The sequence below is a fragment of the Pipistrellus kuhlii genome, unplaced genomic scaffold (genome assembly GCF_014108245.1).
Source record: "Pipistrellus kuhlii isolate mPipKuh1 unplaced genomic scaffold, mPipKuh1.p scaffold_m20_p_27, whole genome shotgun sequence".
In the NCBI taxonomy this organism is placed as follows: Eukaryota; Metazoa; Chordata; class Mammalia; order Chiroptera; family Vespertilionidae; genus Pipistrellus; species Pipistrellus kuhlii.
Genome location: NW_023425526.1, coordinates 3,696,814 through 3,723,674, shown reverse-complemented (window position 1 = coordinate 3,723,674; position 26,861 = coordinate 3,696,814). Strand labels below are relative to the sequence as shown.

At 39.6% G+C, this 26,861-nt stretch overlaps 1 protein-coding gene across 3 annotated transcripts in view; it reads left to right on the top strand.

Moving 5' to 3' along the window:
- The window catches only part of MRPS9 (mitochondrial ribosomal protein S9), a 57,230-nt gene that overhangs the window by 20,758 nt on the left and 9,611 nt on the right, over positions 1 to 26,861 (top strand). For all 3 annotated transcript variants that reach the window (XM_045587278.1, XM_045587279.1, XM_036454009.2), the window contains 5 exons: positions 5,639 to 5,701; positions 5,791 to 5,821; positions 14,952 to 15,031; positions 24,201 to 24,286; positions 25,129 to 25,204. In XM_045587278.1, the coding sequence (XP_045443234.1) occupies positions 5,639 to 5,701; positions 5,791 to 5,821; positions 14,952 to 15,031; positions 24,201 to 24,286; positions 25,129 to 25,204 (336 nt within the window). The remainder of the gene's footprint in view (positions 1 to 5,638; positions 5,702 to 5,790; positions 5,822 to 14,951; positions 15,032 to 24,200; positions 24,287 to 25,128; positions 25,205 to 26,861) is intronic.

The following is a 26,861-nucleotide window of genomic DNA, read 5'->3' as shown; positions in this document are numbered from 1 at the left end:
CCATCAAAAACCTCCCAAAAAAGTTAAAGTCCAGGACCAGATTGCTTCACCAGTGAATTCTACCATGTGTTCAAAGAAGATTTAAAACCTATTTCTCAAATTCTTCAAAAAAATTGAAGGAAATACTATACTTCCTAACATTCTATGAGGCCAATAGAGCCCTGATACCAAAATCTGGCAATAGTAACACAAAAAAGAAAACTATAGAGTAATATATCTGATTAACACACATGCAAAAATTCTAAACAAAATGCTTGCAAATCGAATACCACAGTACATTTAAAAGTAATAATAATTCATCATGATTAAGTGGCATTCTTTCCAGGGCACAAGGATGGTTCAATGCACACAAATTGATCTATGAATGCACCACATTAACAAAAGAAGGCATAGAAATCATATGATCTTACCAGTGGATGTAGAAAAAGCATTTGATAAGATACCATAACCATTTACGATTAAAACATTCAATACAATAAGAATAGAAGGAAGATACCTCAACATAATAAAGGCCATGTATGGTGAACCCTCAGGTGATGACATACTGAATGGTGAAAAACTGAAAGCTTTTCCTCTAAGGATGTCCACTCTCACCAATCTTATTCCACGCTAGTGACCCAGTGCATGAATTCGTACACATTGAAAGGAAATTAATTAGAAGTTGGCCAGTGAGGTGGGACTGGGCAAGACGGACCAGACATGCCCTGGAGTATCCTCTTGTCCCTCCCTGGCCAGCCACACCTGGGATGGCACTGTGAGTGGGATCCCTCTGGCAAGTGGGGTTCCTCAGCCTGGCCTGCAGGGATTGGGCTAAAACCAGCTCTCTGACATCCCCCAAGGGGTCCGGGAGTGCAAAAGGGCAGTCTGCAAAGTTGCTGTTGTACAGGGTGTGGCCGTAAACTCAAGTGTGCAGTAAACCAAATTCAGGGCAACAACATAACCCATAGCCAAAAATGGAATAGCACAGCCCCACAAGGAATCAGGCTCCCTCCTCTCTGGTTTCGGGGTGCATCACCCGAGAGCCACCCCTGCCAAGTCTCTGCGTTGAGCACCTGCTCCCTGCTGATCAGTGTGCATCATAGTTACCATTCGGATGGGCACTTAGTTTACTAGCCTTTTATATGTATAGACTAGTGACCCAGTACACAAAATTCGTGCAGGGGGGCGGGGGGCGGGTTCCCTCAGCCCGGCCTGCACCCTCTCCAATCTGGGACCCCTCAGGCATCTGCCAGTTTAGGCCCTATCCAGAGATCGAGACTAAACTGGCAGTTGGACATCCCTCTCGTAATCTGGAACTGCTGGCTCCTAACCGCTCACCTGCCTGCCTGCCTGATCACCCCTAACCATTCTGCCTGCTGGCCTGGTTACCCTCAACTGTCACTTCCACTGGCCTTCGTGCCCCCAACTGGCCTCCTTGCCAGCCTGATCATCCCTAACTCCAACCCATCCCCAGGCAGCCTAATCACCCCCAACTGGCCTCCCCTCCTGGCCTGATCACCCCTAACTGCCACTGCCTTGGCCCCACCACCAAGGTCTTGTCCAGAAAGTCTCCATGTCTGATTAGCATATTACCCTTTAATTAGTATAGGTAGTGCTGTAAGTCCTACCTAGCTCCTTGGTCGGCAAACTGCAGCTCACAAGCCACATGCGGATCTTTGGCCCCTTGAGTGTGGCTCTTCCACAAAATATCATGGCCTGGGCAAGTCTGCATTGAAGAAGTGGCATTAGAAGAAGTTTAAGTTTAAAAAATTTGGCTCTCAAAAGAAATTTCAATCCTTGTACTGTTGATATTTGGCTCTGTTGACTAATGAGTTTGGTGATCACTGTCCTAGCCAGAGCAATAAGACAAGAGAAAGAAATAGAAGGCATCCAAATAGGGAAGAAAGAAGTCAAACTGTCACTTTTTGTGGATGACATATATATCATCTATATATAGAAAACCCTAAAGACTCTAACAAAAAACTATTAGGAACAAGAAACAAATATACCAGTAGTCAAGTTGTAGGATAGAAAATTAGTTTGCAAAAATACATTGCCTTCCTGTATACTAAGCATAAAACTTCAGGAAAAGAAATGGAAGGGGGGGGGGGGGACAGTTCCTTTTGCAATTGGAATCAAAAGAATAGAATACTTAGGAATAAACTTAACAAAGAATGGGAAAGACCTATATACTGAATATTACAAAGTATTTTTAAAAGCGATTGAAAAGGACACAATACAATAGAAAAAAAATCCTGTGTTCATGGATTGGAAGAATCAATAATAGTTAAAATGGCCATATTGCCCAAAGCAATATACAGATTTAATGCAATCCCATCAAAATCTCAAGGTCATTTTTTAAAGAATGGAACAAGAAATCATCAGATTTGTATGGAACCACAGAAGACCCTGAATAGCCAAAGAAGAACAAAGCTGGAGGTATCACACTGCTTGGCTTCAAATTATGCTACAGAGCTACGATAATTCTCATGGTATTGGCCGAGAAACAGACACATAGATCAATGGAACAGAATAGAGAGCCAAGTTATAAAACCACATGCATATTGTCTCCCACTATACCACTGTTTTAACTGTATAATTATAATTCTGTAATATATATAGTCTCAGAAAATTTTCCCAGTTTTCTGCAAAATGTCTTTATAGCTAGCTATAGGTTTTGTACATTTGTCCCTCATTCTGGCTTTTTAATTGCTTTCTCATGATCAGACTTAGGATGTATAAGAGTAGTTAGGGGGATCCGGCCAGCAGGGGAGAGCAGTTAGGGGTATCAAATTGGCAGGTGAGAGCAGTTACGGCGATCAAGCCTGCAGGCAGGTGAACGGTTAGGAGCCAGCAGTTCCTTATTGCTAGAGGGATGTCCAACTGCCAACAGGGTTCATGCCTAAACTTCCAGTCAGACATCCCCCAAGTGGTCCCAGATTGGAGAGGGCTAAGAGAAACCCCCCACCCCACCTCACCCCCGTCCCGTGCACAGATTTCATGCACCGGGCCTCTAGTCCTATATAATAAAAGCCTAATAAACTAAGTTTCTGATTGTTCTGTCAGCTGTTCAACCAATCAAAGCACAATATGCTAATGATATGCTAAGGTTGCTCAACCAATTTGTTATGATGTGCGCTGACCAGGGGGTTAGCTTGCTGCTGGGGTCTGGTCGATCAGGACTTTGCAAGACAGGCTGGACATACCCTGGATCCCTCCTGTGTCCCTCCCTGGCCCTGATCATGCACCAGTGGGTCCCTCAGCCTGGCCTGTGCCCCCTCAAAATCCAGGCTTAGGGACCTTTTCCCTGAGTGCACGAATTTCATGCACCAGGCCTCTAGTCCTTTAATTGGTAATGATTTTTATCATTTTCCACCTAATTCTTTCTGAGTTTATGTTTGCATAAAAGGAACGTGTATGTTATTCTCCTGTTCCAATATGTATTTTCTTATTTCTGTTTCTCTTTCTCACACTAGTGGTCTTATTCTAAATACATTTCTTTTGCATCTTGTTTTTCTCAATCTTTTATAGCTCTAAAGTACTTGGTCACATAGATGTACCATCATTTATTCAATCAAATTCATGTCTGGGGATTTGGTTGTTTCTAATATTTTGCTCTTACAAATCAATGAATAACCTGTGCTTATGTATTTGTGAGGGGGAGTATCTTTAAGAGCAATTCATAGAAATGGGGTTGCTGGGAGAAATATGTAGTTTTATTAGATAGTGTCAAACTTTCCTTATTGGTGGCACCATTTAACACTCCAACAGCAAGGCACTGCAGAGCTCTCTAACCTTCAGCAGTGTACTGTCAGGCTTTTGAATTTTTGCTATTTCTGTTGGATAAAAAGCATTTACTCAGTGGTTTTAACTGTACTTCTCTTACTGTGAATACATTAGAGCCATATTTTTTCATTTTTTAATATAGCTTTATTTGGTCAGTCTTTCTTGCTTCTGAATTTTGAGTCATAGTTAAGGCAGACTTTGATATCTACATTATAAAGAATTCACTGATGTTGTTTAGTTCTTGTTTTGTTGCCATTTTCTGTGTTTAGCTCTCTAACTCATGTAGAGTTCATTGTAATGTGTGGTGTGAGGTTTGGATCTAGTTTATCTTTTGCCTAGGGCAGTTATTTACATTGCTTATTAAAAATTCCATCTTTTCTCCATCAGAGAAGGAAAGGACTGGTGTTCCTGGTTTTAAAAAGAAAAAAGTCACAAAATTAACACTGATATTTCACATTTTTAGTGTCAATTTCATTGGCAAAAGCTTGACTGAGAATAAGCTTGACTCGGAGACACAGCTGGGCTCCTACAGTGATTGAATTTGTGCCCCAAATTATAGCCTGTACTTGCAGGAGAACGGGGCCAGCACGCGTCCTGGGTGATGGGGAGGCGAGCAGCACAGTGCTCACCGGCCGCCAGTCGTCAGAGTGCAGAGGGCCTCAGACTTCACCGGACATCGCTCAACAAAATGAGTGCTTTTTGTGGGCTTTTTAAATTATTATTTTATTTGTACAGGGCTATTGGAGAAGGCACAAATGGCTAAAGCTGGTCTCAAGTTTCCGGCAGTGCTGCTCCTTCAGAGTAAAGGACATTGGAAATGTGTGTGCGTGAGATTTGACACAGCACTGGGGATGTCATGGCCCAGATTTCTAATAAACCAGGGCTGTTAAGCGATCTGCAGTGTAGAGGAAAGTTGCCTACAATGGAGCTGTTGCAATCAAAGTGCCAGTAGCATCCCCATGGAGAAACAGACATGTTTGAGAACTTGTTTGGGAATATGTAGTTTAAAATCACTTACAACTTCTAAGAATAGTTCAAAGAGCAGCCAGAAATCAGTGGGTATCACTGTGGATAAGACATCGATCCTACTCTGACCAGTGTTCTGCCCGATATTTGTACTTCCCCTGGGCATTAGGGCACATTAGCTCAGCAGTTGTGTGGCTGTGGCAGCGGTCTAGGGTTCTTTTAAAAGGGAGAGATGATCCGTAGGTGTGCTATTACTTTCATGTTTGAGGACACACTTGAAAATTGTTAATAACTACTTTAATACGGTAATACCCCCTTATCCACAGTTGCGCTTTCCTCAGTTTCAGCTACCTGTGGACTTTCTCACTCTGAAAATACTAAATGGAAAACTCCAGAAATCGCTCTCCTGTTCTCTCTCTCCGGGGATGTGAATCAGCCTTTGTCCTCTGTCTCCAAGCTGTATTCACTCCCCGCCCTTAATCACTTAGTATCAAGTTCACTTTGAGGCGTCACAGTGCTTATGTTCAGGTAACCCTTATTTTACTTAACAAGGGCCCAAATCTCAAGAGTGATAGTGCTGGCAATTCAGTTTTGCCAAAAAGAAGCTGTAAATGTCACCAGAGGCATGTATGTGTGTATAGGAAAAACCGTGGCATACACGGAGGTGGGGTTACCAGGAGTTTCAGGCATCTCCTGGGGGTTGTAGAATGAGGAGCTACTTTCCTTACAGTTTTCTTCTGGGGGATGTGTACGTGGTAACATTCTTTCATTTTGATTATGTTGAAATGAGATAATGCATATGAAACTGTTAATGTGATATCTGGCACATTTGCACTCAGTAACTGTTAACCATAACATTAACTGGTTTCTATAACAGTTATTAACTAACCTTTATGTATATTTTCAGAGAGCTATTGCTTATCTTTTCCCCAGTGGTTTGTTTGAGAAGCGAGCCAGACCAATAATGAAGGTAATTATCTTAATTCATATTTTTAAAAATTTCACTTAGTTTTATATGTTGCATTAATTATCTAATGCATTTTTAAATTTATTTTACAGCATCCTGAACAGATTTTTCCAAAACAAAAAGGTAAGTTTGCTTAAGAATGAAATAATCAGTTATTTTTGCTATATTGTTATATTATATGTCAGCAGTCATTTACATAGTATGGAAATGAACTCTTGTATATCATGGTGGTTGTGTGGTAGGTCAAAAATATTTATAATAATGTAGTTTACAACTGATTTCTTTTAAATTAAAAAATATTAAAATTAGACCAGGTTAGAGTTTATGCTTACACTAAGTTCAATTTGTTTGCATTCTAATATGACTTTGTGAGGAAGAGTTTGGTACAGATTTCCTGAGTTTATATGAACATTTTACATTCATCTTTATTTGGGAAGAATATTTTCACTGATTAAAAATCCCCCACCTCACCGAAATCAGCTTGGTTCAGTGGGTAGAGCGTCGGCCTGCGGACTGAAAGGTCCCAGGTTCAATTCTGGTAAAGGGCGTATACCTTGGTTGTGGGCACATCCCCAGTAGGGGGTGTGCAGAAGGCAGCTAATCGATGTTTCTCTATCATTGATGCTTCTAACTTTCTGTCCCTCTTTCTCTCTGTAAAAAATCAATTAAAAATATTTTTTTTTAATTCCCCCACCTCCATTTTTTTGGTCACTTTATTGATGTGATTCCTCTTATCATGTATTGTTTCTAATGAAAATTTAACCATCATTTTTATCTGGCCCACTGTTTTCTCTGGCTTCTTTATGATTTTACAGTTTTAAATTCTTAAAATCTTAAAGAAAACACATGCTTTAAGGTTGCCAGGAAGTAATACATTTACTTTTTTTTCCTTTACATTTGAAACCTCTTATTCAGAGTGGACTGGTGGTAGTTTTCAGTTCATTTAAAAAGTATTATTAAAGCAAGAAATCATTTTTTTAGCCTGGCCCATGAGGCTCAGTGTTGAGCATCAGCCTATGAACTTCTGTTTGTCCCTGACAAGTGCTCCTGTGTTATTTTAGAAATATGTCAGTGTTGGTAGGATTTTCTTACATAGGAATTAGAAAATCCTAGTTACAGAAAATTATAGTCACAGAAAACAGTGTGGTGATTACCAGAGGGAAAGGGGGGTGAGGGAAGATAACAGAGGGTAAAAGGGGTGCCCAGCTTGGTGGTGCTCAGTGGTTGAGTATCAACGCATGAACAGTTTGATTCCCAGTCAGGGCACATGCCTGGATTGCAGGCTCTATCCCCAGTAGGGGGTGTGCAGGAGGCAGCCAATCAGTGAATCTCTCATCATTGATGTTTCTATCTCTCCCTGTCCCTTCCTCTGAAATCAATTAAAAACATATATTAAAAAATAAAGAAGAAGAGGGGAAAGAGTGTGGGATCCCTTAACACGACCCACGTGGTTCAGGGCCCACTCAGGGTCCGGTTTCTGGAGAAGGCCGCACACTAAAATGAAGAGAGAGACTGGAAAAGAGTTAATTTGGGAAAATGGGGGCCAGGCGGGAAGTCTACCTCTAGTGGGAAGACTAACCGCTCTCTGGCCTTTTACCATTCCTTTTATTGAGATTCTGAAACAAAGATATCTCTTAAGGAGGAAGTTCCAACAGCAGAAAATCAGCTTACATTTACATATGATTAACAAATTAAAGTTGCCTCAAGCACCACTATCTCAACTATACAAAGAGTTAATGCCTCTGACCATTCAGAGCCATCAAGGTCAGCTAGCTCTTTTTACATTTTATCTCCAGTGACAATGCTAGGTTTTGGTTCCTTGTTCCTGGTTCCTGGTTCCTGGTTCTCGGTTCCCAGTTCCGGCTAAAGAGGACATAAACAGTGATGGAAGGAGACTTGGGGTGGTAAACACACAGTCCAGTACACAGATGATATATTATATTGTAGAATTGTACCCCTAAAACCTATATAATTTTATTAACCAACTAGAGGCCTGGTGCATGGATTCATGCACTGGTGGGGTCCCTCGGCCTGTCCTGCAGGGATTGGGCCGAAACTGGCAGTCCAACATACCCTAAGGGATCCCAGGTTGCGAGAGGGCACAGGCCAGGCCAAGAACCCCGACAGTGCACAAATCCATGCACCAGGCCTCTAGTATACATATAAGATCTTTGGTTAATCTCTTAACCCTCCTTTCTTCCCCGTTGCTCTTTCCCTCTGAGATTCATTAGTCTGTTCCATGTTTCCATGCCTGTGCATTGAGCATCTGCCCCCTGATGATCAGTTCATGTCATAACAAACTGGTGGACACTTAGCATATTAACCTTTTATATATATAGATGTCACCCCAATAAATTAAATAAAGAAAAATAAATTAAAACAATAAACAGTACTCCCATAGATTCGGCAAAATATTTTTGCCACCTACCTACCCATTTTGCTTTATTTTTTGAATAATAGGACAAAATGATTTTTTCTGTTAAAAAGTGTGAATGAATTTGCAAACCATCATGTTGCAAATGGCAGGATTGGGTTCTCTTTTGTTGCTGAGTAATATTGCATTGTATATACAGTATGTGCCACTTCTTTATTTATTCATCTATCGATGGACACCTATGTTGCTTGCATATCTTGGCTATCTGGTACAATAAAGAGGTAAAATTCAATTTTAGAGTTAAATAAATTATTACACTTACAGTATATTATTGCTTTCCTGGTTAAAAGATGAAAGCTTCTAGATTGAGTTAACATAAAAATGCTTTACTATTTAAAGCAAGTGATATAAATATTAGGATAAGCAAAGATATATACAGATTGATGACAGAAGCAAAGAGTGGTACCTAATACCACAAAATGGAATTCAGGGAGATTGAGGAATGGTTCAGTGAAACAAGAATATTAGTTTATGTTGATAAAACTAATATCTATTAAATGGATTTGACGACCATGAACCTTTTTGCACCAAGTATTTACCATTGAAATATTTAAAGCAAAAGCTGTTAACTAAATCTCTAAAGAATTTGAATAACACAGCATGATTTTATAGCTACAGATACAAGTGCAAAGAATACATTTGCTATGCAGATGCCAATGGAATATTAATAGAAATACCATGTAACAGGTGATAGAGAAAACCTAACAAATTCCCAAAAGTAGGTGTTATAGATTAGATTTTTCCGACTTAAAACTTAACCATAAAACTATTATGTTAAAGAGGAAATCAAAATTGATATTTCAGACTATTTAGAAATACAGAGGGGGCAAAAGTAGATTTATACTGTTCATAATAATTAATAAATAATACAAGAATAAACACTGTTTTGCATGCTCACAAGTACAATATATTGTTGATTATTCCAGTTCACTGTCTTCACCCATCCCTCCACCCTTCTCCCCTCTGACAGCCATTAGTTTGTTCTTTGTTTCTGTGAGTCTGTTTTTGTTTTGTTTTATTTGTTTGTTTTTTAATCCACATGTAAGTGAAATCATGTGGAATTTGTTTTTCTCTGTCTGACTTATTTCACCATGGTGTTGCAAATGGCAGGTTTGGGTTCTTTTTTGTTGCTGAGTAATATTGCATTGTATATACAGAATGTGTCATTTTTTTATTTATTCATCTATCGAGGACACCTATGTTGCTTGCATATCTTGGCTATCTGGTATAATAAAGAGGTAATATGCAAATTAACCCTCACACCCTCACAAGATAGCTGTCTTTGACCAGGCTAACAGGGGAGTTAGTGAGGGGTGACCAAATGACTGAACAGCAGGCTGTGTGGGGTGACCAGGTTGGCAGGGGGTAGTGCATTGGGGGTGACTAGGCCAGCAGAGGGGGCAGTTAGGGGTGACCAGACCAACAGGAGGGGCAGTTAGGGGCAACCAGGCCGGCAGAGGGGGGCAGTTGGAGGTGACCGGGCCAGCGGGGGGGAGGGAGGGGGACAATAAGAGGCAACCAGACCAGTTGGGGGCGGGGGGCATTTAGGGGCGACCAGGCCTGCGGGGGGTGCAATTGGAGGAGACCAGGCCAGCAGGTGGGGCAGTTGGGGACAATCAGACTGGCAGGGGGGACAGTGAGGGGTGACTAGGCCAGTGGGAGGAGAAAGTTGGGGATGACCATGCGGTGAGGGGGGCAGTAAGGGATAACCAGGCCGACGGGGGGCAGGAGGGGGGGGCGCGGCAGTTAGGAGCGACCAGGCCGACAGGGAGGGGGCAGTTGAGGACGACCTGGCCAACAGTGGGGAGCAGTTAGGGGCAACCAGGCCCACATGGGGAGTTGGGGGGGCAACTAGGGCCAATTAGACTGGCATGCAGAGGCAGTGTGAGGCAATCAGGCCAGCAGCTGGAGGGTGAGCAAATAGGGGTGACCATGTAGGCAGGCAGGTGAGCGATTAGGAGCCAGCAGTCCAGGATTGTGAGAGGATGTCCTGGATTGGAGAGGGTACAGGCTGGGCTGAGGGGACACCCTTCCCTCCCTCCCATGCACGAATTTCGTGCACCAGGCCTCTTGTAAATAATGCTGCAATGGACATAGGGGTTCATATGTCTTTTTGAATTAGTGGTTTCACTTTCATACCCAGAAGTATTGCTGAGTCTTATGGTAGATTTAGTTTTTCAAAGAATATATATTTTGAATATCAGCATCTCTTTTTTTTTTTTTTTTATTGATTTTTTACAGAGAGGAAGAGAGAGGGATAAGAGAGTTAGAAACGTTGATGAGAGAGAATTATCGATCAGCTGCCTCTTGCACACACCCCACTGGGGATGTGCTCTCAACCAAGGCACATGCCCCTGACTGGGATCGAACCCAGGACCTTTCAGTCCGCAGGCCGATGCTCTATCCACTGAGCCAAACCGGTTTCGACAATATCAAAATCTCTTATTGGACATGTCATTTGAAAATATATTCTCTCATTTTATAGGTTGTCGTTTTGTTTTGTTGATCATTTTCTTCACTATGCAGAAGCTTTTAGTTTAATGAAGCCCATTTGTTTTGAGTTTATTTTTGTATGTGGTATAAGATAATGGTTCAGTTTCATTTTTTTCTACATGAGGACACCCTACGTGATCTGTTCAGTTTTCCCAACACCAGTTAAGAAAATATCATTTTTCCATTGCATAATCTTCCCTCCTTGTCTTAAATTAATTGACCTTATAACAAGGGTTTATCTTAGGGCTGTGTCTGTCTTTGTCACTATGTTACTGTTATGATTATTATAGTTTTGTAGAATAGTTTGAAGCAGGACATGTGATACTTTCAACCTTGTTCTTCCCTCTCAAGACTGCTTGGCTACTTGTGGTCCTTTGTGATTCCATATAAGTTTTATTTAAATAAAATTATTCTTGTTTTGAGAAGAATGCCATTGGTATTTTGCTGTGGATTGCATTGAATCTGTAGATTTCTTTGTGTAGTATGATCACTATAATGAAAATAATCCTTCCAATCTAAGAGCGCGGTATATCCTTCCATTTATTTTTGTCCTCTTCAGTTTCTTTCTTCAATGTCTTATAGTTTTCAAAATACAGGTCTTTCATCTCCTTGGTTAAATTTATTCCTTAAGGTATTTTATTTGTTTTTTATTATTTTATTATTTTTGATGCATTAACATGGGGTTGTTTTCTTAATTTCTCTTATGATCATTCATTATTAGAGTATAGAAACATGACAGATTTCTATATATTTCAGCTTTATTGAGCTCATTTATTAGTTCTAATCACATTTTCGTGTGGAATTTTTAGGGTTCTCTCTATATAGTATCATGTCATCTGCAAATAGGATACTTTTACTTTTTTCTTTCCAATTTGGATGACTTCTGCTTCTTTTTCCTGTCTGGTTGCTGTGGCTAGTACTTCCAGTACTATATTGAATAATAGTGGTGAGAATGGGCATCTTTGTCTTGTTCCTGATCTTAGAGGAAAAGCATTGAGAATGATGTTAGCTGTGGGCTGGTCATAGATAGCCTTTATCATCATGAAGTAAGTTTCTTCTGTACACACTTTGTTGAGAGATTTTTATCATAAATGAATATTGAATTTTGTCAAATTCTTTTCTGCATCTATTGAGATGATCATGGATTCTTATTGTTGGTTTTGTTAATGTTATGTGTCACAGTAATTGTTTTGTGGATATCAAACCATTCTTGTATCCATTATATAAATCCCCCTGGATCATGGAGTATGATCTTTTTAATATTGTTGAATTTGTTTACTAGTATTTTGTTGAGAATTTTTACATCTGTGTTTATCAGGCAAATTGGCCTGTAATTTTTTTTTTTTTAGTGTCTTTGTCTGGTTTTGGTATCAGGGTAATGTCAACCTCATAGAATGAGTGTGGAAAAGTTCCTTTCTCTTTAATTTTTTGGAACAGTTTGAGAAGGATAGGTATTTATTCTTTTTTAAATGGTAGAATTCACCTGTGAAGGAGTTTGGTCCTGAACTTTTATTTGTTAGGATTTTTTTTTAATTGATTTCAGAGAGGAAAGGAGAGGGAGAGAAAAAGAGAGAAACATCAATGATAAGAGAGAATCATTGACTAGCTGCTTCCTGCATGCCCCCCATTGGGGATCAAGTCCAAACCTGGGTATGTGCCCTGACAGGGAATCGAACTGTGCCCTCCTGGTTCATAGGTCAACACAGCCAACCACTGAGCCACACCAGCCAGGCAGGAGTTTTATGTGTTTTTTTAATTACTGCTTCAGTTTCATTGCTAGTACTAGGTCTGTTCAGATTGTTTTCTTCTTGGCTTAGTCTTGAACGATTGCATGTCTCTAGAAATTTATCCATTTCTCCTAGATTGCCCAATTTGTTGGCATATAATTGTTCCTTGTACAAGTTAATGATCTTTTGTATTTTTGTAGAGTCAACTATAAAATCTTGCATTTTTTATTTTTATTTATTTGGGCTCTTTTTTTTTATGAGTATTACTAGAGGTTTGTCAGTTTTGTTTATTGTTGCAGAGAATCAGCTTTTAGTTTCATTGATCTTTTGAATTTTTTCTTTTGTCTTTATTTATTTCCCCTCTGATCTTTATTATTTCCTTCCTTCCATGTAGTTGGAGATTCAATGCTTCCTGTGTGCCCACTTCCTGGTTCATAGACAGCTGACTTCTCCTGTGTCTCCCATGGTGGAAGGAACTAGGGGTCTCTTGGGGATTCCTTTTATGAGAACACTAATCCCATTCATGAGAGCAGAGCCCCAATTACCTCTCAAAGACCCCACATCCAAATACTACTAGTAAATTGGGGATTAGGCCCCAATATATGAATTTTGAGAAGGACACAAACATTCAGCAAGTATATAGTTTAAACATAAGTTAAAACCTGTGGTTTTTAAAAATATATAAAAAATATATTTCAATAGGAATGCGTATGTAAGTTCAGCAAAGGAATTTAGAACCCCACCCATGCACAAATTTGTGCACTGGGCCTCTAGTCTTTGATAACAGGATTCATTATACAATAATGTAAACTATGAAGCATGCTATCAAGTGTTGGGTTTTTTTCTCTCTGTAAAAGTTGCATAATGGGCCATCTTAAAATCTGTGACATCTTAGATTGAATTAAATCAAGCCTACATGTATATACATACATATATACATATATGTATATACATGCATACTTTATGAAATCAAATATACACATACACACTCACATTTAAACACTCACATGAAATGAGACCCAACTCAAATTTCCTCCAAGCTTTACAGTAAAGTCTCATCTGTAGCCATGATGTTTGTCTTTCTTGGTCACTTTTTAACTGGTTGCTTTTCAGTGTAATGAAAATTTATTGCATAGTAAAGTTATAAATATTGGAAAATTTGCAGCCTGTGATAGGGATGTTGGAGAACTATTTAATTCATCCTCAAGCCATTAACAAATAAGAATCTTGTTTAATTTTTTCAAGCTGAACTCTATCAGGATTTCTTTCTCACCAGTTACTGTGAACGTTTGGTCTTCTTTTCAGGTGTATTCACTTAAAGCGGCCCATGTGTAATGCCAGTTACCCTCAGGAGGGAAAAATCACTTACATGTTATGTTGTGCAGGTGGCAGTTCAACAGAAAGTAATGACTCACCGTAGTTGCATTTCTCTCTCACAAATGTAAATTCCAGGTAGTTTAAATTTCTAACATGAAAACAAAAAATTCAGAGTATAGGAAAACAATGCTTTCTTAAAAGCATGCTTTCTCAACGGGAGTGATGTTGAGCCCAAAGGGGAATAAATTGGTTCAGAGGAAGTGAAAAAAATCTCAGCTATTAGAAGGTTTCGGCCCTCTGAAGGGCCACCACAGTACACATCAACCGATATGCAGGATGTTAGGTATTAAAATTTCATGGGGAAAAGAGGCAATTAGGAAAAAAAATCTAAAAAGGCTCCTTAATAGGGTTGATAATGAAAAAACATTTGAAGAACACTGCAATAGAGAAAAAGTGACAGATTCTACAAAAACATTTATGTTAAACTTTCGATTATAAAAGACACCACAAACACAATTAAAAGGCAAGTGACAGATTGGGAGAAGAGAGTTTACAACTTACGGAATGGACAGAGGAGTATAATTTTTAATGTATTAGATTCCTACAAATTGTTAACAGAAACAAGAAACGTGGAGTTGGTGTTTGCTTTATTTACTAGAGACTCCAATCAGTCTGTTTGGTGTTCATTAGAGTGAAGGGCCATCTGTATTTCAAAAGGAATTACACGTAGCACCTTTTGGGGCCCCTTCAGTTTTAGACATTTTAAATTTTTGAAGGTATGTCATCAGAGAGTTGAAATAAATAATGTGGCCTGGAAAAATCCACTAGTTTTTTTTTCCTTTGCTATATTATGCTTGTTTCTAATTTCCGAATGAAGTACATTATTGACTAGCAGTTTTTGTTTTTGTTTTTATTTTTAAGAATATGGGAGTGCATTGTATTTGCAGACACACCAAAATATTTTTATCCTATCAGGATGATTTTGGCTATTTTATGTGTGTTTGTTTAAAAGAAGTTATAGAAGTTCTCATGGTGAGATATTTAGAATAGTTACTCAAATACATTGTTTTATGTCAATGGGTATTAAATAAGTAGCCTAAATATTTGCATGTTAAACATGCTAAACTAAATATTAAAATTTCAAATATTAATGTTTTTGTTACTTTAAAAGTTAATCAGAATTACTAACATGTCTCATAACTGCAATTAAATACATCTATTTGGTCTCTTTCTGTGTATTTTATTTTGTTTGTTCATTTGTTTTCATCTGGCTTTTTATTAGCAATCCAGTGGGGAGAAGATGGCCGTCCATTTCATTATCTCTTTTATACTGGCAAGCAGTCATATTACTCATTAATGCATGTAAGTATATTACATTTATGATAAGTAATAGGAACTGTAAGCTAACTGATTATACCAGAGATTTTGCTAAGCTTCTCGGTTCATAATGGACAAAAATAGAATTTTTAGAGGTAAAACAGTATGTTAAAGACTTTATATTTTATTCATTTTTCTCAAGATAAACATTATAGAATTTATAACAGAATGGTTGTTTGCTAATGCTTTTACTTACAAATTGAGATCCTGTTAGCAGATAGTGCGTGTGTGTGCAATACAGGTAAAACGTGAGGCAGGGCAAGGCGGAGTCTGTGAATCTCTGTGGAGTGTGGTGGGAGCTTCAAGGCACCTTGGAAGAGAGTCAGTTAACTGTATTGGTTACTTAGGTACAGTTATTGCTCTTCATAGACTTATGCGGTGTATGAGTCTAGCAAGCCTAGAAAAAAGACCCAAGAAATTATTTTATGACGTTGACTTCCACCTGCATTGGAGTATCCTGGAAGTGTTCTTTTCAGAGCCTGTGTGTGATGGCGAGTAAACTCAGGAATTCCCCAGAATAACTGGGGGAGACCTGGATGCCAGTATCCAGGTTTGAGCAACAGAACCCATTTCATCCTTAGAACATGTCCAGTTTTACTTTATTCATTGTGTGACTTTTTAGAGTATTTATTGGATCTCCCCCCCACACCCCCATTTTCCCACACACACCTCGATTTCAGGCTGCTTGAATCCCATGCACTCATCCCCTCTGCTCTTTAGACTGATAAACCCAGAGGACAGAATCCTCACTTGTCAGGTACATTTATTTCTTGGGGAACAAAAAAAGAAAACCTTATTTTCGTTTTTGTTGACCTTGGGCAAATGAGCTTCTTGCCCTGGCAGAAATGAAGTGAATGATAAATGCAGAGTGTATCTTTGCTGAGTAATGGAGCTGAGGCGCAGGCGTTCCGCGAGGTTGTCTGTGCACAGCCCGCGGCTGCCGCGGCCCCCTGCTGTTCATTTAAATAGGTATGTCAGATCTGCCGCACCGCCGCGGTTTGATCTGTGGTAATATTTGTGAAGGTTCCATATGGACGTAAGCCCCCTGCAGTGCTCAGAAATAATGTACAACGCTTCATGGTGCAGACGCACATTTCCTCTGAAAAGGGATGCGGCGTGCGTTTTAGCTGTCGGAGGGGATGATGGAGCTGACGCGCCAGGCCTGTCAACTTGTTACACGGATGGGTTGCACGCAGCGAAGCTGTGGAAAATCTGTGCCTTTTAACTTTTCTACTTAATCACGGCTGTAGCATTGCCTTTAGACTGTATGCTACATTAATTCCCTTCCTGCCTTCTGCCTTTCATCCCAAGTTTCACGGGAGAAAGTAAAGCATGCAGGTCTTGTGCAGGCGCCTTATCAAACAGCTGTCAACCCGCAAGCCATTTGCATTTGTTCTGGCTGAAACCGCGCAACCCAAGGGCAAGATGTTTTGTTGCATTCCATCATAATGAAGAAATTACACATCGTGAGAGAGGCCTAACTTTATTTTCAGTTTGCTTATGTCTTTTAAAAAGGTATTGCTCAAGAAACTGGTTAATTTCTCAGTGGATAAAATATTAGCATACTCTGACTAAAAAGTCAAATTATGTCTGGTAAATAAATATTCTTTCTTTTTGAGTAGTATGGTTTCCTGTTACATACAATAGAGTTCTTTGGCTTTTCTATTTCAGTTAGAATTCTGTAATTTAATTTAGGTCAGTTTGTTTTCTTGGATGTTTTGAACTTCCCAAACTGTATGGGGGTTAGCGTTTGTTTTATTGCTGATCAGAACAATTCAGATAGGAATTACAGATACTTGAGGTTAACTTAAGCATTTTAATTTTAATTCAGATAATCATAAAACTGAGTATTGTCAACAGTGTGTCTTGTGGAATTTTAAAGTACTTATATGTGTGGGGGAAAGGATAAATGTTTTCCTAAATCTATGTCTGTCGCTTTAGCGTAGCGTGTGGCACTTGTTATTAATTACAGCTCTCGTCGCACCGGTCTCCTTTCCAAGATCAGGCAGACCAGCATCACCTCAGATTCGGTTTGCTGCTTTAAGTAGCATGTGACTCAGTGCTTGCTGGTGGGCTTACAGGGGTGGTTTTGTAGTGAAGTCAAGTCCTGCGCATAAAGTAAAACAATGAAAACGGAAACTGCTCCGCGTGTTCGCTCTCCTTTGTTCTGCCTTCTCTGGCAGCGGGGCTGCTGCTCCGTCCTCTGTGTTAGGAGTCACTCCTGCCCTCCCGCTGCAGCAAGGGACAGGCCCAGACACCGTGGGGCGCCAAGTACTTGGAAATGAATGTTGTTTCCATTTCTTTTTGTTGATACAATTCTTTCCATGTGAAAAGGACACTGAGCCAAATCAGTTTTCCCAACTGAAGCGTGGCAGTCATCCGCCAAGCTTTCTGACACAGACTCGGGCCTAGAGCATGTGTGCAGTTCTGCCAGGAGACCATTCTGTCCTCTGTGCCAGTCCCTTTTAGTATGTGGTCACTGCTTGCATGTTGAGCTTATAATTACATTGTAGCCCTGATACAGCTTACAGTAAAGGATATATAATGCTTTAGTGAACACTGTCCAGTTGGCCTATAATTGACCATCTAATTTTTGTGGAGAAGCAGGGAGATTTTTGAGGGAGGATAGAGATGAAAAGGAAGAAGCCATTTATTGTTCCGTTGAAGTGAAGTATAGGGAAGAATGAAGTGAAGGAAATTTTGCTGGTCCCTGGGGTCTCCGGCTGTGTGTTCCGTTCTGGAGGTTCGTTAGCAGGTGAGTTAGCGCTGTGTTTTCCTGTGGACAGCGGAACACACTTCACACTCCTGGGAAAGCTGGTAACATGCCACTTGCAGCGAATATATGTCCATGTGTAGTGAGAAAAGGTATGAAACCGTGCTACAGCTGATTCCTTAAGCAATAAAAAGTCCTTTAAGTAAGAAGCAGCAGGAGACTTCAAGAGTCTTGCAAAGGGTGGTGAGAACTGAAAAGGGAGCTCCGGCCTGGAAGGCACTGCCCGTCTGTGTTTTTCACCAGAATGGATGGCTTTCCGTTTAACAGCCGCTTATCCAACAGAACTTGTGTACTTTTTAGACACGACTTAAGAGTTTCAGTTTAGGGATTCAGGAGCAGAATGAAGGACTAGAGGAAGAATAAAAGACGTTTCCTACAACAGCTGAGCAGAAGCGTAAAGGAGAGGGAAGACTTGTTAAAGAGGAATGTCTGTTCATGAAGAAAACATTAGGCCATCGAACAACGGAGTTGTGAGTGGTGGGGCCTGGGTGAGGGACCGGAAAGGGATGGGCCAGAAGAACGTGCTCTCTGGGTGCCCCCGCCTGCCGGGGTACCCTTGTCCGTAGCAGGTGGAGCCTGTCCAGCCGACCGAGCCAGAGCATGGGCTGCAGCCCTGAGCGAGGCGATGGCCACCTGCGTAATCATGGATGAGTTTGGCCTCATGTCCTTTGATTTTTAGAAAAACGTTAATTCAGATTGACTCATTTTATTAATACATACATTTCTGAAATTTTTAAAATCCACTCACAAAAAACTGAGTTTGAAATTATCTAAAACTCATTATAGGGGGTGATTATTTCACTCTGAAGTGGGAACTCGTTTGTAAAATATGATTCATTACGGCCCCATGTTCATAATGCAGTTTTCCCAATGTGTTTTCTGAGGCTCACAGGTTATAAAATAATCTCCAAGAAAGGGTTTCTGAAAATAAGTCAGTGTGGAAGACGGCAGGCTGAGAAACTAATAAGAAGGCCCTTCTCAGTGAGAACAGCTCTGCGAAGTCCTTCGGTGAGGAAACGTGTGCCAGGACCCACCGTTGTTGGAACATGCTGGATCCCGGAGCCCTTTCTGCCCAGAACACCTTTTAAAAATCCGGGAAACTAGTGCCTGGGAAAAGCTGCAAAGCGGACTGAAACACTAAGCTGTCAAGTACAGGGAGAGTTTATTGAAATTTTACATGAGCTCTCCTCCCCAGTCTCTAAGATAAAATTAGTCAGCTCTAAAAACTGCAGTGGAAATAATAATCTTATAGAAATCTCATTGATAGTTTAGGGCACGTTTTACAGTAAACCATGGAGTATTTTCAAAGTATTTTTATAAATTGAAGGAATCACATGGTCACAGATGAAATTTTTACTCTAATAAAAGTATACGTAGATCATTACATACTTAAAACTACTCTGCTGAATTTTTAAAACTTTTAAACAAAACCAAGCAATTCCGATAACTTACGCATAAGCAAGACTTGTTGCCTTTGGAAGAAGCCTCTTTAGAAATCCCCGTTTGTTTTAAACCACTGGAGTGGCCTGTGACCTGTGCGGGCAGCGGAGCAGCCGGGGCGGCGGGCTCCTCCTGGAAGACTCCAGGCTCCAGGCAGCCCTCTCCGGGGCCCTGGAGGCCCAGGCCTCACTCCTCACAGCTCTGACACCTTGCGGTGAAGACTGAAAGCTCCTGATGAACTGCTCTTACCTGTAAAATGGAATTGAAACAGTGAGCCTCTCACAGTGAGGTATTATGAAATACCTACTCTATGTAAAGGGCGTGGTTTTGGAAAGCTGCAGAGGGATGCTGGCATTGAAGTGTGCTGTTTTAAGACTTCTTGACAGCAGGAGTCAATTCTTGAATTAACTCAGCAATAGAAACTGCTGTTCCTGAAGTATCTTTAATATGCATAGAATAATTACCATTTTATATATTGCATGTACTAAATGTAACAATTAAAACATTAAATTTTAAAAGCTGATTCAACTTATTACCTCTGTGGTTTTAATCAGATTACTCTTATAATGGTATAATATGTGGTGGAGTCTTACTTTGAATAGTAAAAGCGTATGGTATGAGAGTTATGAGCTTTTTTATGTAATTATTCCTGGTGTGCTTTCCCAAAGTACTTTTCTGTCTGCCATGTATCAGAGTCTGCTTCCCCTTTTATGTTGACGGGCACTGTATGATGTGTAAACCGCACAGCACATTGTTTTCACAGCGTGATAGCAAGAGTATACAATAGAACTGTGTCACTTGGAACTTTAGATAAATAGCAGAAACCATGATTAATGAATTATATTTATATTTATTTCATTTGATTTTGTATATGCCAATAGCCATAAAATTGAGAAGAATGTTATTTAGGAAATTGATTTTCTGTAATTAAAAAAAACAAAACACAAATACATAATTTTAACTGTGTTACTTTTCTGTTTGTGTCTAGTATCTAAGATGATAATTACTACTATGTTACTGTAAATAAGTATATCAAAATTCAGCTGACTTTTCCTATACCATTCTCCCAAGAAATGTTATTTGTTTACCCTTCCTAAATTTAGAATTTCTACATGATTAATATAACCGAAACAGGTTTTAGAGGACTAAAATCAGCTTTTTTTAGACCAAAAATCATACTGCTCAGGAGGGTTTAGTTTAAGCACTTTTTTCCTGAACCTGAGCATCTGGTATGTTCAAATTAGGCACCTTCTAAATTTGACTCATGCATTATGGAAATCTGATGGCACAAGGGTAGATAGGCTCACTTTGATTTTATGAAATATTAATCATAACTGTGATTAATGATTCAGCATTTCACATCTGGGTTATTCCTGTCATATTTTAAAAAGATACTATTAAATTCAGTATACAAACTTAGTGTCATACTAATTCTCTAGTGTCCCTTAAAAATTAAGTGGAAATTTAATAGTATACCAGAAGCTACCAGTGATAATCTGTGATATTGACAGTTCCTGGCATATTTTATACCCTCAAGGATTTTTTTAATGTAAATTAGTACACAGCTCTTTAGGGAGTTGAAGCTATAGAGTCTACTTTCCAGAGAACTGTTGTTTCTAACCAAGATGGAATTTCAGGAATGGTTGTATTATATTATGCAGGGGGGGTGGGGGGGGGAGAGAAAAACAGAAATGGTGCACCAGGAAGATGGGTTCTCCGTTATTAGGCTCCCGGATGTCAAACGTCCCATGTCATGCCCGTTAGCATAGGTCAGGCACCGTGCTCACTGGTTTACATACATTTTCCTATTTGAAGAAATAGAAGTAATGAGTATTATGTAATTTGACAGGTTACAGCCATCAGTGTGTTAACATTTGTCTCAAATGAACAGAATTTACCGAGCTTGAAATTTGACATGAACTTTGTTATTTTCTCATATTTTTCTGGTTATTTTACTTGCATTATTTATAAATTATTATGGAGCCACATGGAACACTGGATGGTAATGGCATAGTGAAAGAAAACAGTAAGAAAAAAATATATGGGTTTAAAGTAAAATTGCTCAAAAGTCACTTGAAAATGATGATGAATTTAGCAGCTCAAACTCTGACTTGAAACTTTCCTGTGAAGCAGGTCAGTTATTTTTATTTTAGTTGCCTTGGTTCTTCCAGAAAATTAAATAGACCTCACGAGGAAGGAGACTATCTTATTACTGGTGTTGGTGTTCTCTTGGATTTCTGTTTCCTTAACTAGATCGAAACATGCAGCATCTGTGACTTACTCAGAATCTTTTTTCCCCTTTTTTTATTAATCCTCACTCGAATATATTTTTCCATTGATTGGAAAAATATATTCGAGGGGAGAGGGAGAGGGAGAAGGAGAGAGAGAGAGAGATATCTATTGGTTGCCTCGCACACATATCCTGACCCGGGCCGGGAATTGAGCTTGCAACCAAGATACATGACTGGAATTGAACCCCAGACCCTTCCATTCACTGGCTAGGACACACTGTTCACTGAGCCAAACCGGTCAGGGCTAACTAGCACCATCCTTTACCAGTGTCCTCAAACAGGGCAGTCTGGCTGGATCCAGTGCCCGGTGTGGTGCTGTTTGTACTGTGTCTGTTCACTTCTGACACATGGGGGAGGGTCTTTCTCTTTTATTTTACTGTTCGAGGCTTTCTCAAAACAAGTGCATAGAATTTTTTCTGATATACTATTTGATCCTTTAGAAATGAGTCAGAAGTTCCCTAACCACAGTCAGATGAGGCTTACCAATTCATGGGAGGCAGTTGTAAAGTTTAAGTTGAATAGCAGGAGCATGTTTTATCTGTGATGCTTCATGCTAGGTTTTGCTTTCTTTAGTGTGGACAGGTGGTGCACATTCGTTTTGCTGCTGCTACAGCTGATGGATTTGTACATTGGCTGTAGCTGTAGAGGTAGCTATCCTTAATGGACACTAGAAGCAGATTAACTTAGTTTGTCCTCTTGCTTTTGTATCGAACCAGGCTCTCGACAGGTCTAGTGTGCAGATCCAAGCGTGACTGCACATCTCCTGGGGGCATCATTAAACAGGTCGCTGGCCTTGCCAAGGTTCCTCTTCAGAAAGTCTGGTGAGGGGCCTGCGAAGTTACATTTCTTTTTTGGTAAATCCTCACCTGAGGATATTTCTCCATTGATTTTTAGGGAGAGTGGAATAGAGGGAAAGACAGAGGGAAACACATCGATTGGTTGCCTCTTGTATGAGCCCTACCTGGGCCCGGGCCGTGGAGGAATCTACAACGTCCAGAGGTGCATGCTTCTGCCGGAATCGAACCCAGGACCCTTTGGTCTGCAGGCCAACGCTCTAACCACTGAGCAAACCAGCTAGGGTGAGAAGTGACATTTCTAACCTTCTTAGGCTTGCATGCTACTGCTGGCCTGGCCTTTACAATTCCTGAACTAGTTGGAATACTCAAGTCCACCGTTAGAACCTGTAGCTCAGCCCATGTCATAGCTTCAGACTGCTGCTTCTCCTCCTCCTGCTGCTTTTCTTGTCTCTCATGAGCTGTCAGTGCTGCTAGCTCTGCTGAAAACAGAACAGAAGCTCTGCTGAGTCTCCCCAGCCACAAGAAATTACCTTTTACATCCTTATCGGGGAAGTCTCAGCCCACCGTTAGCCTCGGCTCTTAGCTGTATCTGTGAAGCTCGAAGGCTCTGTTTACATTCCTCTTTTCTTAAAAGTCTTCATTGTTGAAAATGTTACATATGTCCCCTTTTCCCCCTACATTCTTTTTTCTTTCCTTTTTTTTTTTTAACATTTTATCCCCCATGAGAGAAACAGACTCCTGAAAATAGGCTCCTGAATGAATAATGAAATGTAAGCAGTGGTAAATACAGAGACAGTGGCAAAGGGATACTTCTTTTTAGAACAACTGGCAGCATTGTGATATAACATGGCAGTCTCATCACAGCCCATAAGAAATTGCCCCTCAAATTGGAAATGATTAGTTAAGACTGTCTGCGATCTGGGTGAGCATCTCTATCAGCAACAAGCTGTCTTCCGACATTCACTAATGACATTGGAAGGTGTCATGAGTAGTGAGGGGGAAAAACGTCACTCATACCACGTCTAACTCATTCTTTGGAAATGCCTCTTTGTTCATTAGGTAAGTAGGTTATGTGTAATTATAGATGAATACTCACATATTGGATATGAGTCCAAATAAGTTTGCTCAAAAAAAAAAAAATTGGGAAACAATTGCATTATTTTGTTTGTTGTAAACTCATTTCCTGGAAAATGTATTTTTGTTGATAAACCTGTATTGCCAAATTCTTAAAAAATGGCAAATTTCCCCCTATTTGTATTATAGTTTAACAAGTGCCATACATTCACAGACTTTGTTGGAAAGTAAATTAATAAAAAAGAAACAGATAATGAAAAATATAATAGAACACTTTTTAAGATACAAACTATATAGTGAAGACTTAAATATTATATAAATATACATGAGATAAGCACTTCAGCTGTAAATGCCATAATTTTCTGGTAAATTCTCTAAACTTTAAAGTACATATTGCTATATATTGATAAATTAAGATTTTTTTCCTAAGGAAAATTTTTGTTCCTGTTTGTGGGACTCTAAGGAAAATAGTTTGTGGTTTCATTTTGTTTTTACCAGTCTTACTGGAATTGTGTCTTACAGTTACTTAAAAATTAGTTATTTAAAAATTAGTTAATGTATGTATTATACTAAATTCTCATTGAAATTACTCTCCCATTCCTGAGTTTGAGTGAGAAGTACCGTAGCATTCTTACAAAGCGTTTTCAGTGTTCCTTGTTGTGCTGCTGGGTTATTTGAGGAGGGCACTTTTGAAGTAAGGGGTGCTCAGGGAAAATGTAAAGTGAAAGCAATAATGTACCATCACCCTTGTTTTAGCATGTGTATCTTATTTGCCACAGGACGCATACGGAAAGATACTCGATATAGAAAAACATAAAAATCAGTTGCAAGCCAAAGGTCTGTTTTCAGAAAAAAATAAAACCATGTAAGTTCTTTTCTTCTATTAAAATATGTGAAAAATTTGAGCTGACATGTCACTTATCATTGGTGTTTTTAAAGCATACCTTAAGCCTAAAAATTGGTTTAGTATTTCAGCATTAATCATTAAAATTAGAGGTCAAAATAATAGGTGATTTTTTTTTTGTTTGTTTGAGAGGAAGTAAATATTAAGATTATATTTTTATGTTACTTCTTTCCATGTTTATATACTAAGTGGTATTTGATAACTATATTTGAGTATGGCAGCCTCAGAATATTTGTGTATATATTTACACATTTAACTTTTACATGCTTTAAATTTTTTTCGTATTTTAGGATTTCATTTAGCAAACAGTGATAGATTAGATGCACCATCCTGAGCAACCAGTTTTAAATTTCAGCCTGGTTGTTGACATTCTTATGCAAAAGACAGTCTTTGAGCATGGCTTGTTGAGGCTGTAAATCCCAGGCCTGGCCCTTCATTTGGATGTATTTCTACTTCACTCATTGGCAGGTTCACGGCCACTCAAATGTGAAGTAAATTATGAAAAACAAGTGAACTTTTCATTTTTAAGAAATCTGATAGCTTTAATTATCAAATTAATTCCACAGTGGCATGTTAACTCTTCAAACAAAACATTTGCTTGATTGATTATCTTTCCTAGAGTAGATTGAGGGAAGTGAAAAATTATTTCTGAAAATTAGTTTACTTGGATGAAATTTTATGGCTATATAGTACAAAAATGTGTTTCCCAATCAAGAATTGCTACTACATGTGGGATCCTTTGTGGTATAACTAATTGCATGGTTAAATTAAAGGGGAATCTATTATATGTGATATTTTAACAGAGACCTGATTGGCAGCAGATGGCTGATTAAGGAAGAACTAGAAGAAATGTTGGTGGAAAAACTGTCAGATCAAGATGTGAGTAATTACCCTGTAAAAAATCAATGAAAAAATATCCTCGGATGAGGAGTAACAAAAAAAGAAAGAAAAAAAAGAGTAATTAATCCTTTTAGTTTAAGGGAACTTGTGCCCTAACAATGCAGACAGTATTGTATTTAGAATCCTAATAGTGATGTTCCTCAGAGGTTGTTGTTCCTAAGACCATTTTTCTTTGATAACATATTTATAGCTGAAGTCTGCCCCGGGTCAGGACCTTGCCTGTGGCCAGGAAGGTGACATGCCTGGTCTCCAGACCCTCCTTGGGTACAGGCCCTCATACCCTCTGCTTGTCATTCTAGGAAAGCCTGGTCTGTTCATGCCAGTTTTGACTAAGTAAAGCAGGCAGCTCATCTTATAAGCTCATAAGTGTAAAGCGCTATTACAGGTCGAGTAGAAAAGTAGGAAGCCTGTGGTTACCTTCATACAACGTCCTGCTTTTTGGCTTACCTACGTGCAGTGTCTCGAGGCCACTGCTTTTCATCCTGGATCTGGAGAACCCCCGTGGCAGAATCACTTGGAATGCTGCTTACAAAATGCAGTCTTCATATTCAGACGTAGCTTGGAATTTCTAGGCGAGTCACCAGAATCAATATTTTTAACAAGCTTCCAGGTGAATGCTATATCCTGTTGCTTTTGATTCCTACTTTAAGTCTCAGATTGTTTACAATTGTCCTAATACATGCCAGTATCATCAGAAGAAATCTGATGGCTTATGTATTTTTCTGTTCTAAATTTAGATAATTTTTGGAAGATTTCAGTGTAGATTAATTTCAAATTGTTCCAAGAGCGTTTTTTCTTCCCTGGCAGTGGCTAACAGTGGTAGTGCCTTGCCACCAAGTAGGCTTTAAGTCATGCACTGACCTTGCCCTTTTCCTCATTGAATATATTGGATAAATTAATGAATTGCTTATCCAAGGTGTCAGGCATTCGGTGAGGGGGCGGTAGGTCTGGAGGTAATTTCCAGCATCCTGACTGCCAGGTCGGTGTTGTTGAACTCGGGTCTCACTGGGAAATCTCCCTTTGCTTCTCCATGGAACACTGCACTTCATGGTTTCCTGTTTCTGGTTGCTTTGATTTTTATACTGCAGAGTTGTGTTTTTCATCTTGAAAACATTGCAAAGGCTTTATACAGGTGTGCATAGAGTGTTTGTGTGTCTTCTATCCTTTTGGGAGTGGCTATCAGCTGAAGTCTGGTATCAAGATGAAGGAGGCAGGAACAGTCAGTGACTTCCTAAACTTCTCAGTTCATGAGCACGACTATATCATCCCTGCAGCTACCCCTTGGTAGGTTCACCAGCAGTCACACTGTGTGCAGTGGAATTGAGAGAATCGCTGAGGACAAAGGATGTAGGCCTGTAGATGGAGGGAAGAGTGGAGCTTTTCCAGGCCAGCCTCCCTGGGGCTGAGTTCTTCACCCATTGGAAAATGCCTCCTCTTATTGTAATGTCACAGGGAGCAGAATAGAAGCAGTCCTTTTGCTCTGACCGGTGAGATTTTTCTGTATTTCAAGTTACTAATGGCAGGTTTTCACTAAAGGCAATGGTAACAAAGACAATGTGGCTTTTAGTGTTGGCAGAAACTAGAGAACATTGTCAGAATTGGTTTCATACTGCACATACCTGAGGACCTCAAGTAT